Source organism: Prunus mume, linkage group LG5 (genome assembly GCF_029339155.1).
Source record: "Prunus mume cultivar Tortuosa linkage group LG5, ASM2933915v1, whole genome shotgun sequence".
NCBI classification, from domain to species: Eukaryota; Viridiplantae; Streptophyta; class Magnoliopsida; order Rosales; family Rosaceae; genus Prunus; species Prunus mume.
In genome coordinates, this window is record NC_142702.1 from 19,901,941 (window position 1) to 19,916,515 (window position 14,575).

Below are 14,575 nucleotides of genomic sequence, written 5' to 3' on the forward strand. Positions count from 1 at the left end.
CACGCACTTATCACAAATGGTCACTGCATTTTTTAAATTATTTTTTCATTTAAAATTCGTAAAACTTTGGTTTTTTTAAAGAAAATTATTTAAAAATAAATATTGTATTTCAAATACACGTTACACTATATTATTGGAGATGTGGACTCCACATATATGCCACATTAACAAATTAGTGGAGTTTTTTTTTGAAATAATTTAAAATTCATAAAATTTAAAAATGAAAAAACCATTTATAGAAGGATTTTAACCTTGAGGACCATTAATGAACCCTAAACCCTTGGTTTTTTTTCATTTTTAAAATTTATGAATTTTAAATTGTTTTTTTAAAAACTCTCATTAGTTTGTTGATGTGGCATATATGTGGAGCCCGCATCTCCAATAATATAGTGTCACATGTATTTAAAATACAATATATATTTTTAAATAAGTTAAAATTCATAAAGTAAAAAAGAAAACCAAAATTTTATGAATTTTAAATGAAAAAATAAAAAAATTTCGCGGGACCATTTTTGATAAGTGTGTGAACCTTAGGGATGTTTTGTGATATATATATATATATATATATACGTCAAGAATCTAATGAGTTTTTGATGAACATAGATTATTTGTGAAGACACATACTAATTTTGAGGAACGAATGACACAAAAACATTAAGAATGCAATATGATAATTTCGTAAACTTTAAGAATGTTTTGTGATATTAAAGAGATTATAATTTTGGTCACAAAAGCACTAGAAATTCTTATCGGAATATAAGCGCCTAGAAATTATATTGTTTAATAACTTTTATGATAAAAGCTTATCTTCTCAAAATGGCATCATAGTGTTGTCACGGAAGGGATGTCAACATAGTATTCTCATTGAAAAACAAAAAAAAAAGAAAGAAGAAATTCTCATACCCACAAAGAAGAAAACCCGACCCAATTATAATAACCCAGCAAACTCAGTTAGTGTTTCTCTCTCTCGCTCTCTCCCTCGTCTAACTCTGATTCTCCTCATAGAGCGAGAACAAAGCTTCGTTGCCGCTAGCAATTACACCATTCGGTACGTCAAATTTTCAGGTTTCTTTCAATCTTTCTTCAATTTTGTTGTTTGGGATGCTTATTCAGTCGAAGGTTTTACCCAGTTTTGGAATTTCTTTTTGGGTTTAGAAAGATTTTCGTATTGTTTTCAATGGATCATTTATAGTTTCTTGTGATTTTTGTACATCTTTCTGTATAGTTTTTGTTCAACTTTAAAACATGATATGAGATTCCAGAAACCTTGGGTTATAGTTTTGTTATAATTTCTTGCTGCCGATCTGCAACTGAGCTTTCATGAATTCCACTTCTGTGATTGTTGAAATTTTGGGGCTACGCATCGAAATATTACTGAATTATTGAAATTATGTTGTTAGTTAAAGCCCCTTATTTTGGTGTGCTTGCTGCCCATATATGTAGATATTTGGTGTGATACGATGAATTTTGAGTTTTTTGTTTTGCTAATTATGAAGCTAAGTCATGGCCACATTGGACTCTGATGTGCCGATGGTACCGGTAGGCGAGGCTTCGAGCAGCGCTGGTCCTTCTTCGACCAAGAGGCCCAAGCGGTTCGAGATCAAGAAGTGGAATGCTGTAGCTCTCTGGGCGTGGGGTAACCACTCTAACCCTAACCCTAATTTATCTGATTTCCTCATGGTTTAGAATTTTAACTAACTTGGTGTTTAAGTCGGGTACTGATGTTGTTTTGCTTTGTTATATGCAGATATTGTGGTTGATAACTGTGCCATTTGCAGGAACCATATCATGGATCTCTGTGAGTGTTTTTCGTATAATTTTATAGTTTGATTTTTCTTGATTTTTTTATTTAGTTATTGATTTTTTGTTTGGTGGTGAGTAGGCATCGAGTGCCAAGCGAACCAGGCAAGTGCCACAAGTGAGGAGTGTACGGTTGCTTGGGGTATGCTTCAGCTTTCAAACCCTACTTTCCTCAAGTTTATGCATATGCTAATCATTTAAGACTACTATAGTTGATATGCCCTTGGTAGCTAATCACATTTATGATATTTCACCATTTATCTGGCTCATAGGTAGCTTAAAAGTTCACTAGTATTTAATATTTTAATAAATTTTTTGGATACCTGCCTTGTTTTTTATTTCTCATGTTTTCTACCCCCATACATTCTACATAATTGGCAAGGCCGTTCTTTGTAATTCTGTATCTTTGAAGTGTAATAGAGGGAAGGGAAAGAATTATGTATCTTAGACCGTGCAAAGATGGTGGTTAAGACTTTTTCTTAGTGTGGTTAGTATCTCTGTTAGGTGCTTAAATATAAAGAAAAAGAACGGAAAACTTCATTGAAAGGGAGATTTTTTCATAGAAAGAAAAAAGGAGATTCTTGAAGTCGTATTGCAGAACTGTTCATTATATTTTCTCTGGCATATCAGCTTGCTTGAATTCCTCTTTTTGCATTCTATGTGTCCTCAAAGCTGTATTTTGTAGTCTTAGCACTCATTCACCCTATATCGTTGCTTGAAATTGATTGCTTATATCATATTTGATCTATCTGGGTTAATGCTTGAAACAGATGTTGGTAATGATAGTCTTCTTCTGTGTGTGGGCACCTTGGTTGTCATTGCTTATTCTAAAATTAGTCAGTCAAAATTTACTACATCTTCATTAAGCATCTGGTGTTTCTTTGTCTGAATCTCTGTAGGGGTCTGTAACCATGCATTCCACTTCCATTGCATAAGCCGATGGCTGAAAACCCGCCAAGTGTGTCCGTTGGGTAAGATTTATGCCTTACTCATCTCCTTCCCATTCTTATATTATATTTCCTTTCCCTGCTGCTTCTGTCTTTATAGCACGACATTGTCTTATTTCCTAATTTTTTGTTGTGCTTGTCTGGTTAACCCAGATAACAGCGAGTGGGAGTTTCAGAAGTACGGTCACTAGAACCTTCATGTCGTCGAGTGTAGGATCTTCTATGCACTTAGTCGAGTGTTGGATCTTCTGTGCACTTTCTACGCTGGAGGTGTCGAGGAGGGTCTTAACCCCTTATGTCTATCATCTTTTCTTTGTGCTTATTTTTCTTCTCAACTTTAAATCAACCGAGCCCGTATATTTTTGTTTAGCATTCAGCTGCTCAAGTGCGTGATATGGATTTGCTACAGTTAAAAGTTATAATTGCCTTGCCCCGTTATTATCATTAAGAATGAACTATAAATTTTCAACTATATCTATTTTGCAGGCATGCTTTTCTTTTGGATTTAGTGATGTTTATTTATTTTTAACCCCAAGCATCATTTGCCGCATGTTTGATTGTGTCGAGTCTGGTGACTCAGACAAATGACACACACCTTTTGGCTTAAGGATATACATGTGTGTTTTGCCGAACGGCGTGCTTAAAATGCATGATCTTGTTCTCAATGACATGAATAAAATGTCGTTTAATGTTAAAACCTCTTTATCTTTGTTTACAATCAGAATTAAAATGCATGATCTTGCTGTTGGTCGCATACATAGTGAAAATGAGATCTAAGTGCATCTATTTGTTGTAAGATGGCTCCTTCCCTATCTGCGAGGAGCAGGCTTATTTTGGGGCAATGGAAATGAAGGCTTCAATTTAAACAGTGAAGAAAAGCATAACTAATCTTCATCGAACCATACTAAAAAGGCAGCTCTATTTGACATATTTGTTCAAGGCATTTGTTCCACAGTGAACAAGGAGCAGTTTGGTCAAAAGCTCTCAATCGAGCCTGGCGAACCGCATCTTGATTTAAGACCTCTACTCAAATATATTTTCCATACGGCTCCTTTTCATCAAACTAAACACGGACTTTCCACACAAAAAATTATGAAAGCCGGGGGGCAAAGCCCCAGCACCAGAAACCTGAACAGACTCAGAAACCAGCAATCTGTCTTGTGTGACACCTAACATGTCGTCACTTTCCACACAATATTTGACGCGCTAAAATCAACATAAAACCTTTTCCCTTTTTCATTTTTGAGAATGTAAGAGACTTGATACAGCCATTTGACACATTGGTCAGTTTTAAGAAACACATCATACAGCTGGGGGACTTGCTTCACCTACAAGAAATGTGAAAACTCTAATAACCATAACTCTCATTGCAGCCTCCACCTTATGATCCTGACATGTAAGTATACCTCGTCTGAGCTCCTACAATGAGCTCGACAAGTTTGCTGCACAGACCAAAGATTTTGTTTTTGAAAGATCAGATCATGAATACATCAGAAACTCGGCTTGAAAAAAGCAGTAGGGCAACATAAAATGAAAAGGGAAAAGAAAAAAAAGTAAACCAACCTGTAAGAAACCCAACAATAGGAACAGGTTCCAACACTTTCTCGGTGCTTTCGAGTTTTTGCCTGAAATGTTTGACAACAGAAGTAACCAGACACATGAATTATTCTTCCTTAGAAAATTAGCAACCTATTACTAAATTTAATTCAGAGTAGTGGTGCTGTTGTCACATAACACTTTACTTAACCAAACCTCTATTTTAAAATATTTACTTATAAGTTTTGTCTTTCTACAAAATTACTTAAGACAACCCTTTAAGAAAAAAATGAATTTCCCAAATACTGCCATAACTGCTCCCATGGCCCACAAAGATGGTCCTGATTCCCAGGTAGACCGAGTCATACTTTTTCTTCAAAAGAAAAATTGTGAGGGTAGGAAAAACATGTGTGTTGGGTTAGTGGTTTGAAGGGTGGCAATTTACAACTACATTCTGAAATTCAGGATTACCTGGTATACTTGCTGAAAAATGGATCTCTCATGAGGTAAAGTGCCCATAACATCTTTCGTCTTTTAACCTGCACCCATGCCATATTATAAAGAGCTATTCATAACCAGCTGTGATGACAGACTAAATACTGACAAAGGGGCTAATTTTAAAGATGACAGATTAGCACACTCAAGTAAATAAGCCAGGTTCTCAAGGTCTACAAGGTAAGAATTTTGAAAAACCTAACCTCATTCTTTTCAGAGTCAGAAAGATGAAACTGCTGCTCGGTACCACCCCTTGTCGAAGTAATTCGTGAAAGAATGCCCATCCCAGTGAAGTCCACAGCCAGCGAAAGAAACCAAGGAACCCACGAGCGAACTCCATATTTTCGAATAAATAAAACATAGATAAGTGGTCTTGTTATAAATAGCGCTTCCCCAATCAAATAAAACGCCCCATGAAGACCCTTTTTGGACAATATGGTGGAAAGAGTCGGCCTCTTAACCACTGGAGCTGTAAGAAAACAATATCAATATTAAATGTTGTAATTACATATGCTACCCAGTCTGTAAATTATATATTAATTGTTACTTGGAGGCTCCATAATTGCATGCTGGTGTTGAACTCTACGCAACCATACTGGTTCTGAAACCATCCTAGCATTCTCTCCAAACCTACTCAGTGCAGATAGTGCTCTTCCTTCTAAATTCCATGCGTCCTGTCCATTATTATTTCTTAAGTACCCAAGCCCAAGCTGCCCTCCAGGCTTTGTAAAACCATTACGTTGAGGAGTTGATGCAGCCAAATGCTTTTCATCATTTGGTGTCTCTCCTCCATGCAGAAGCATCTTATATCCACTGTTCCGGAATAAAGCTAACCTAACTAGCACCCTGATAAATAATGAAATCCATAATGAGTCAATGAACAGAAAACTACACACAATAAATGCTTGGAAATAATGAGTGATGATGCTAAGTAACAAATGATCCTTACTTGATAGCCTCCATAGCAGCAATGAAATTCCATTTTTTCTCATCACCAAAATACTGTTGAGCCACAACTTCAACCAACGTTTCCAAGTCCTTTAGTGCAGATATACACAATGCATAGGGAAAAGAATAACGCTCAGCAGAGCCAACATGCATTGGAGGTGGAGCTGTTTCGATGATATGTTCATTGATAGCAGTTATTACTCCAAAGAGAGCAGTTACTGCAGAATTCATATTAAACCAAAAATTACCAATTTCTTCATTGCATTGATATGTATATGATCAAGATAAGTACAAATCAGAATGACACATTAGTTATATGTTATTCAATTGACAAGATAACTGTTAGTAAATTTAAATATGCTGTCAAGATTGTTCATTATTCAGAAAACAGAAAAGCAAACGACCTGCTCTCATCATAAGTCTCCTAAGAATCTAAGATTGTTCATTACGTGTGAATTTCAATTTTTTTTGTTGTTGTAAATTTTGATAACTTTCATTCATTTTCTTAGCAACCAAAGTTACTTTTATAAAGGTATAATTACTCAAGAGAAAATCATATAATTACTATGTAAAAGAAAGAATCCCTGCCAATTTCTAAGCTATAACAAGAAGTAGCCAAATGTTACCAAAATTTCAAAAAACCTGCTTCAGGTCCTATCTCTGACTCAGAAAACCGTTCGGGTAGAAGCCATGTGAATCCCTGTACAAATTTCAACATTCAGATAAGATAACAAAAATTTAAAATATAAGACAATTGAAGGGCAGTCATTCCATGAATTTTCTCCAATTATGAGTTACCATTGCAGATAAAGAAAACCCACACATGGATAATATAAAGAAGAAGAAGAAGAGGAAAACCAAAAAGGACAGACAGTAAAATTAACAATACAAAAGACTATAAAGGAGTACAAAATAATTGCGAGTGATTCTTCTAAGATCATTGGAAACCCAGTTAACCATTTCACCTCAAAAAACCCAGTTAACCGAACGGCATAGACAAACCAATAAACAAGAAAAAGCGAACCATATGCCGATAAACTCACATAAATTGATAATCATCAAGAAATAAAGTAGTGAAATTTATAGAAATTAAGATAGCTCACATTGGCCAGAGACTCCAACGAGTGCACATAGTCCTTGTTCTCCCTAACCCATTTCTTATAAGCCTCCATAGCCTTCCAATCTCTCTCGAAAACCGAGATACAGATGCAAAAACTCCACCTTTCCAACTGTAGAACCCAAAACTTCGCTAAACAAAGCCTCGTACTCAGCCTATGCGCGTTTTAGACAAGACCCAGAATACCAAAGATGCCAAGAGAGAAGCCCTTTTAGGTAATTTGGATTTGGACTTTCTCAGCTGCCGAATGCTGTTGCCAAGTTGCAAAATGCACAGTGAGGTCTCAATGAGGTGTGGATTTTCAGTTTATGCTGAAAAATGGGTAGTTTTACCTGGACCGTTGATCGGGTCAGATTTCTCCGATACTGATGGAATTTGAAGGGTTTAATGTTGGCCTACACGAATTATGTGTATATACTTCATACAGTAGACAGCTGGACGGTGTGAATCTGATGGTGTCTCTCCCATTTCTATGGCTGATATCCCATGGACTCATAAAGATTATAGCAGATAAATATATATATATATATATATATAATTTTTGTTTTTTTCAGTTACAAGATAATCAAATAAATTGACGATGGGTTTTGCTCACCCCAATGAATGCATTCGTAAGCGCAGGACCATAGGATCTAGGAAATCAGACGGAAACGATCAGGGTGAGGTGTTTTTGTTTTGTGTTATTACCAACAAGTTTAAGAAAATTTTGGTAGTTTTGATGCTCAAAATATTAAGCCCATTCCCCACCAAAAAACAAAAGTACCAATATTGTTTGGTAATTTTAAGAAGGACTAAATTGGAATACGTGCAAGACTTGAAGAATCAAAATTACTCAAAAACGAGTAAGAGGATCAAAATAACATTATGGTAGAAGTTCACCATTGCAGTTAAAAACCCTAAAAAATAATGTTATTCCCACTTATGCTTTTAAATGTCAATAATGCACTCATTTAGTTGACTCACTTATTTATTGAATTTATATAAGAGTACAAGGTAGGTCAGTAGGACAAGATAATATGCATGCCCCTTTTACCAGAGTTCGAACCTCTTTTTCACACATTAGAATTGTTTGGATTATCATTCTTCTAAAAAAAGTGCAAGATAACTTTTTTATGGAGGGTTCGTACTCAATTTATGCACTACTTATCAGGATAAATATAATCTTTAACTGATTTTTTGGTGTTGATTTTGTGTTTTGAATAGAAATTTTTATTTTTATTTTTTGAAAAAGTAGACAATGAGTGCCTACTTTTTCTTCCCAAGCAAATGTTCTCATGAAAAGAATGGAGATCAGGGAAGGGCCCAATATGAATTGACCCTAACCAAGAGCTTTTACAGAACGGGCCCCGGAAGCCTTATGTCTCCGTTGATGGGCTCATCGACCCAACAACCCCATATCATTACAGAGACTGAACAACTAAAGAAATTGAACTTGGTAGAGAAGAAGCGTTATCCAGGTTTGCTTTCTTCTTGGGTTACTTATGAAGCAGCAGAGGAGCATATTATCAGCGATTAAATGCACAAGTGATTGAATTTTGTAATCAACTTTTCGATTAAGCATTTGTTTCGAAAATGATGTCTCCGAGGCAAATTCCTGAAGATCGAGGATCTTCTCCTCATTTTAGGTAAGCCAATCTCATTCATTTGCATTTTTTTGTTTTAATTTTCAAGGATTTGAATTTTAAAACCCTAGGGCTGTGTTTGATTCCCTAGAAGCATTGTGGAAATCAAACGGAAGGAAATTGCCTGAAATCTTATGCTGTTAAATATCTGGCTATGGAATTCATGAAACTGGCAATGTTTTTCGTTTTGTTTGGGTTGCTAGGAAATTTGGGTTTCAGTGTTCTTGGTGCTGAATGGTTCACGAGTATGAGTAATAGATTAAGTGAATAAATATAGATACACAAGGATAAGATAGAAAACTAAATTTAGCTTAGTCAAATTGTTAAGCTGGGTTGGTTGAGTATGAACTAGTTGTGAATTTTTTTGGTTGGCAAGTAGCTGCTTGGTTTGGCAAAATGTTTAAATCAGAAAATAGTGATGATAATTGCATTTGTGTGGAGGTTCTCTCCGTGGTTAGGTCTAGGTTAAGGAGTTATAAGTTTTCACTTTGTAATAACTAATAAGGAGCATTAAAATAACTGGTCTAGTACAGAAGCTGTCCTCAGGAGCTAAGGTTCAATGTTGAAGGAAGACGTGTAGTTGCTGGATGGCCTAGTTTTCAGTTTGGGTGTTGGTGGAATAAAATTCCTTTTCATCCCCTTCCACCCAAATTTTAAAAACCCCATAATAGAAGGATTTATGAAGTCCTGAGCTTTATCATTTTGTACCTAATATGTCAGCGTGTAAGCACAATATTTTTCTTTTTTCTTTTGGGCAAGATGATTATTTCGTGTGTTTTATACTTCGTTGTTCTTTTTGAGCGCAACTAATTATACCAATGATCTTACTTCAATGTAGGCACACACCCTTGCAAATAATCCATATTATCGGCAATTTCTTAAGAATATGGTCAATTTACTCCCTGTATCGCTACTTATCTGAAACGGGAGCTTCAGTTGTACTTTTCCTCTTCACGTGTCTGATCCCAGCATCCATCCTATTTCTAATTTTGCAAAAGCCTTGGAAGGGCAGGCCACTCTCAAACACACAGGTTCCGTGATATTTTTTCTTTCATTAGAAAATACATGAAAAAGGCATCAACATATTTTATTTATGTGATTCCCATTACATACTTCTTGAGTGTTCCAGTTGTTTTCAGGTAGTGCCTTCTATAATAAATGGTGGCATAACAGCTTTATATTTTGTTTTATGGGGAAAAGGCCTCAAATCATGTGGACCTCTAAGGTAGGTTTGGCTTAATACTAAGCACTTACAACTGCCTGTTTATATAAGTTTCCATTGTATAACAATCTCGTTACTAAGCACTTACAAATGCGTATCTCACCCTCCTTATTATATGCTGGCTACAATATGCTCCTACTGAATTTTAGAAACTATCAGCCAGTAGCAATAAGCATATGGCGACAATATCAGATTAAACCTAATTTGAGCAAATAGTATTTCTTTTGTTAATTATAACTGATTTTCTTTCATCTTTACATATTATGTTAGAGCTATATTAGCGGAATATTCTGGTGCTGTCCTTGGGGTACTGTCTGGAGTATTGTATGGGCGCAAGGGCCACATTTGGAAAAAGGTAGTTGGTTAGACGCTTGGTCCTTTGCTTAGACTGTTTTCTTCATATCAATTATCTACCATCATCTCTGAGCAAATAAGCAAAGGTTTTATGTTAGCATTTTTCTCTTTAAATGAAGGCCTTCAGTAAAGTCCTAGGTCATTTTCTCATTTCATTATAAGATGCCACAATGTTTTATTTAGCTATATAAAATAGTAGTTTAGGAAGGACTTCACTGTCTAGGCTGGTTCGTGTATGGACGTTTCTGTGTTCAAGCTTTAGGAAAGATTTATCCGAGGAATAGAAGTATCAGATCTAAAGTATTGGTGACTTAATATCAATTATTTTAATGGAAAAATAGGAGAAAACTAATTCTTGTTACTCACATGGATGTTTCTTCATCTTTTACCAGGTAGGTGGGCTTATTGCAATGGTGGCATCTTTCTACTTCTTATCTCAAGGGTGGGCCATGGCATCATATTCTCCATTCTATATCCTCTCTTATCGAAACTGTTGTTCTTTCACTACTGTATAGGATTAGTTACTGGTGTTTTATTATTATTATTATTATTATTCCTTCATCCCATTCTTCCATATCATTTTTCCTCATCTTTATTTTGTGTGTGTCTCTTTTGGACACTGATAATATTTTTAAGCGTTTTATTGTGACTTAACCTGAAATTACCATTTAAAGATAGCCTCGATGATGAGGTTCAGACAGAACAACTGTTGGGTATAAAAGAGATGGTACTTCCAATCTTTGCTGGAATCTTATCAGCACTGAGAAGGGTGATTGCGCGGCGTGTTTCACTCAAGGTGATGAATTGCTGATATTCGTCCATCTTCATTTATCTTGTTCATATTCTTTTGCTCTAAGCATACCAAGTAATAAATTGCTGTTTATTTTTCAATTGATTAAAACAGTTAAAAAATCATTGCTGCTGATTGTACCCTTCCTGTGCTTTCAGAATCAACTTAAAAGGCGACTTAATGCAATAACTATTGCTTCTGCAACATGTTTCCTGTTTCCCGTGGCCATGTGGGACATGATCATAGTAAGTTTTATGACATGATAAGCAGTCCTAGGCCGAATTTGATTAGATTTACATTATTGGAGTGACTCTAGTTTGATTTTATGGGGCTTGCCTTGTTTAATGTCTGATTTGTTCTTTATTTGCCCCCTCTCACTTTTTCTTTCACTTGTAATTTTTCCTGTTGGTTTTTTGGAGCACTTAGGGATCACCTTCAAGTACCAGCGATAAGGTGCCATTTTCCACTTGGGCTTTTTTGAGCACCATTCTTTTTGGAGTAATCTTGATATTCTATGTTGATAGTATCGCGGAAGAGAGGTATATATCACAACTTTTCTATGCAGTTTTGTCTAATACTTGGAAATGTTTTGCTTAATGTTTTTAGATCATTTCATATACTTCAAGTTTGATCATTATTGCTCTCAATGTGTTGTAGATTACACATGGTTTTCTCTTCTCCAAGGCATTTAATGGTAGCTGGAGGATGCATAATCGTCATGGAGATTGTGTACAATATGGACTTTTCTCTTCCAGGCTTCCTAATTTGCTGCTTAATTTTGGGCTTTGGTATGTGTGTAGTATGTATTATTGCCAATGTCATGTTGTGATTGAGATTGTGATCAACGTTATACTCATCTCTACTATTGTATCATGTCTTCCGTACAAATTTACTGAAAATGAAAGATGTGTAGATTACTGCTTCTTATGGATGCGATTTATTTATTTATTTATTGATTAATCTGTTAATTTATTCATTTAATTTTTGCACGTCTGCATTATTATTAATAATGATTTATTATGTTCTATTTTTAATTATTAATTTTGCATAACTTGTGTATAAATTTGAATAACACTTGTAGGGATATATGAGGCAACTTCTTTGGAACGTGGTAGAAAAGATTCTTTTCAAACTTCAGATCTATCAAATGGGATGTTGGGGGACGAAATTCAGATGTCTTCGCTTCCAACTTGAAGTATGTTTACTTTTTGACTAAATCTTTGTATTTATGGTTTGCTTAGTTATTTGTCATGTCTATTTGCTATAACAGTAGCAAATTGTTGCAGATGGTAGTCTTGAAAGTAATAGGCATATCTAATATGTTCGTTCCAATTATGTGAGAATTTAAAGATTTTATCAGAGTTATGAATCCTGATCAGTATGAGGGTTTGGAAACAAGGAAGTTGACATAATAATAACGAAGATCTACATCCCACCCCAAAATACCAGAACATACAGTCGGGGTGAACTAATATTGCAATAACATACACACAGGGTGCCCAATGTTTTAGTAAAAAATTTCGCTTATTAGTATTTCATTATAAAACCAGTATTTTAGACGTAGCAGGTAGTTTTGCATTCACTGGATAGTTTCAAGGTGAATGGGTTGGAAATACCCTCCCCTATTAAGTCCCCTTCCACCCAGTGTAAGATACGGCGCATATTGATCTATCTCTTTCTCTCTGCCTTTTTTCTTTTCCTTTGCTGATTATACTTCATCGTGCAGCTGCAATTGTGGGTTAATGTACATCAGTAGCAATTTCGTTGGCAGCAAGTTGCTGCAGAGATGTTGGTTCGTTAGTCGATGTTATAAACCATAACCAGCAGGAAGGAAAAAACACTCGTTGCAAAAACTCCATGCAAATTCTTGATTGTTGAAATGATAGGATACTCCTGAGAAATTTGTTGGCCGTCGATCTCGATCTGGCACATTGGGAGATCAGGCAACGTTGAATCCGTTGAATCCATGATACTAGTCGGAAATGTGCCATACAATTCTAACTGTTCATAGTTTACCATCTGCTAAATAAATATACTTGTACTAACTTCGGAGGAGTTTTAATGACGGGTTTTATAAGGTGATATTCTCTCTCTTACAATTGTTTTTTCAGGCAAATGGTTAGACATGTTAGAACATATTCTATAATTATGATATCATATAGCTCCAGAAACCCAGTTATTTTCCGAGGAATTCTAGTAGCTTCATTATGTCATTCCGTTGGTTAACCATAATTGATGTAGTTCAGCAGCATATTTTCACAGGCTAACTCTTTATTGTTTCTATCACAATCCATTTCTTTTAATTTTGCACAAAGTGAATGGGTTCGATTGTTTCTGCATCCAAATATAAAATGATGTGTTTGTTTAAGGAAATTGTTTCTTTTAGCAACAAAAAAAAAAAAAATTGTGATTGGTATTTGGTAGCATGACCAATTGATTCAATTAAATGTATTTAACAAAAGAAAAAATATTTGTAAGAACCCGGTAGATTGCACAATAAAGTTTCCATCATGCAACAGGTTTCATAACGTGAACCTTTACATTCATAAAACTACGTATAGGGAGGATATTACAGTTCCAAAGATTGTGAATCATTTCTTAAACACAACGCCAACATACTAAGATCCTTTCAAGAAAAGAAAAAAATAGTCCAGCATTCTCTCTTCAACCCCATATCATCAACCTCTAGCCGAAAATATAGTGAGGGTACAATTGTGGAATCTAGATGGCATCATATGCCCTATGATAATAATCAATCGGATTATATTCTCATCACGTAGTAAACTGTTGACATTGATGAATTCATGTAAATATTGATATACGTGTGCTAGCAACATGTATTGTTGGTCAGAGTACTGAGTTATAATGAACTTATGGAATTACTCTTATAGTCTCTAGGTCAATCTCATGACAAAACACCATAACCCATAAACTCTTTAATTCCCTCCAATAACTCAATCGTTTATTGAAATACCAAGCTTTACATTCACAAAACAATATTTTGCGGTACATAAAATTCTTTTGCACAATATGTAGAGGATATTGCAGTCCCAACAATTGTGAATACTTCCTGCAACACACTTTGTAGAACATGTCATGCAAACATAGTGAATAGTCTTCACCATGTGATCGGCATTTTCAATTATTTTAGAAGAAGAAAAAAGGGCAAAAAAAAATCCCAACAAAAACTATTCATGTAACAGTGTTTTCAATTAGGACTACTACTATAGTAAATTGACAATATGGATAGAATATTGATACTTTATTTATGCCATACCAAGAATATGTTGCACTATTTGTTATCCATATAACGTGAACAATATCGACATCATATCGACATATGTTAGCACACAGAATATTGATACTTTATTTATGCCATACCAAGAATATGTTGCACTATTTGTTATCCATATAACGTGAACAATATCGACATCATGTCGACATATGTTAGCACACGGCAACCTCAGCCTGTTCAACAACCCGAATAAGAGTTGGAATATCATGTTAAGATTATGGCTGATATGTGCTCCACAACGAAGTGATGCTTCTAATTTATAACAGAAAATTGTTCACATTACAAAAACTTGTAAGGATTACTACAAACCAGCTTAATTTAGCAAGAAAATCAGGCAACCATTATAAGTTTTCGTCATATCATATCCGGATAGCGGCAAACAAATAAGTGAACTTTCAAAGCCAGGGATCTGAACCAGTTCTTCTCAAGGAAATGGGTTTCCTTTCATT

The 14,575-nt window shown here is 35.2% G+C and overlaps 3 protein-coding genes across 5 annotated transcripts; 2 read left to right on the forward strand and 1 right to left on the reverse strand.

The window, feature by feature from the left end:
* The first annotated feature begins 837 nt into the window (after positions 1–837).
* Positions 838–3,219, forward strand: LOC103331952 (RING-box protein 1a-like). The gene is made up of 6 exons (XM_008234629.2): positions 838–1,048; positions 1,497–1,636; positions 1,748–1,798; positions 1,883–1,942; positions 2,700–2,771; positions 2,901–3,219. Exons 2-6 carry the CDS (start codon positions 1,504–1,506, stop codon positions 2,936–2,938), a joined length of 354 nt encoding a protein of 117 aa, XP_008232851.1. The 5' UTR covers positions 838–1,048; positions 1,497–1,503; the 3' UTR covers positions 2,939–3,219.
* Positions 3,220–4,006: 787 nt separating this feature from the next.
* SSE1 (shrunken seed protein (SSE1)) lies at positions 4,007–7,192 on the reverse strand. Of its 2 annotated transcripts, none has more exons than XM_089053096.1 (7): positions 6,830–7,192; positions 6,369–6,426; positions 5,728–5,944; positions 5,326–5,624; positions 4,982–5,247; positions 4,755–4,822; positions 4,007–4,372 (listed from the first exon to the last, which is right to left on the reverse strand). In XM_089053096.1, exons 1-7 carry the CDS (start codon positions 6,896–6,898, stop codon positions 4,222–4,224), a joined length of 1,128 nt encoding a protein of 375 aa, XP_088909222.1. In that variant the 5' UTR covers positions 6,899–7,192; the 3' UTR covers positions 4,007–4,221. The 2 variants fall into 2 exon arrangements, with proteins under 2 accessions (XP_088909222.1, XP_088909223.1); XM_089053097.1 differs by having other exon boundaries at positions 6,353–6,426; positions 6,830–7,120.
* Positions 7,193–8,265: 1,073 nt separating this feature from the next.
* LOC103331955 (zinc transporter) lies at positions 8,266–13,022 on the forward strand. 2 transcript variants are annotated; one of them, XM_008234633.2, is made up of 11 exons: positions 8,267–8,468; positions 9,304–9,496; positions 9,605–9,690; positions 9,958–10,042; positions 10,434–10,512; positions 10,707–10,837; positions 10,990–11,076; positions 11,258–11,370; positions 11,489–11,619; positions 11,913–12,026; positions 12,558–13,022. In XM_008234633.2, exons 1-10 carry the CDS (start codon positions 8,416–8,418, stop codon positions 12,023–12,025), a joined length of 1,071 nt encoding a protein of 356 aa, XP_008232855.1. In that variant the 5' UTR covers positions 8,267–8,415; the 3' UTR covers position 12,026; positions 12,558–13,022. The 2 variants fall into 2 exon arrangements, with proteins under 2 accessions (XP_088909215.1, XP_008232855.1); XM_089053089.1 differs by lacking the exon at positions 9,958–10,042 and having other exon boundaries at positions 8,266–8,468; positions 9,595–9,690.
* The last annotated feature ends 1,553 nt before the right edge of the window (positions 13,023–14,575 follow it).

What these genes read in the sequence shown, in the direction of transcription:
- LOC103331952 (XM_008234629.2), top strand. Translation starts at nt 1,504, where the DNA reads ATGGCCACATTGGACTCTGATGTGCCGATGGTACCGGTAGGCGAGGCT. An exon ending in TGTAGCTCTCTGGGCGTGGG is followed by an intron (nt 1,637 to 1,747) that starts GTAACCACTCTA and finishes TGTTATATGCAG; the next exon opens with ATATTGTGGTTGATAACTGT. An exon ending in GGAGTGTACGGTTGCTTGGG is followed by an intron (nt 1,943 to 2,699) that starts GTATGCTTCAGC and finishes GAATCTCTGTAG; the next exon opens with GGGTCTGTAACCATGCATTC.
- SSE1 (XM_089053096.1), bottom strand. Translation starts at nt 6,898, where the DNA reads ATGGAGGCTTATAAGAAATGGGTTAGGGAGAACAAGGACTATGTGCAC. An exon ending in AGAGATAGGACCTGAAGCAG is followed by an intron (nt 5,945 to 6,368) that starts GTTTTTTGAAAT and finishes TGAATTCTGCAG; the next exon opens with TAACTGCTCTCTTTGGAGTA. An exon ending in TGCAATTATGGAGCCTCCAA is followed by an intron (nt 5,248 to 5,325) that starts GTAACAATTAAT and finishes GTTTTCTTACAG; the next exon opens with CTCCAGTGGTTAAGAGGCCG.
- LOC103331955 (XM_008234633.2), top strand. Translation starts at nt 8,416, where the DNA reads ATGATGTCTCCGAGGCAAATTCCTGAAGATCGAGGATCTTCTCCTCAT. An exon ending in GGCCACTCTCAAACACACAG is followed by an intron (nt 9,497 to 9,604) that starts GTTCCGTGATAT and finishes AGTTGTTTTCAG; the next exon opens with GTAGTGCCTTCTATAATAAA. An exon ending in CTGCTTAATTTTGGGCTTTG is followed by an intron (nt 11,620 to 11,912) that starts GTATGTGTGTAG and finishes TAACACTTGTAG; the next exon opens with GGATATATGAGGCAACTTCT.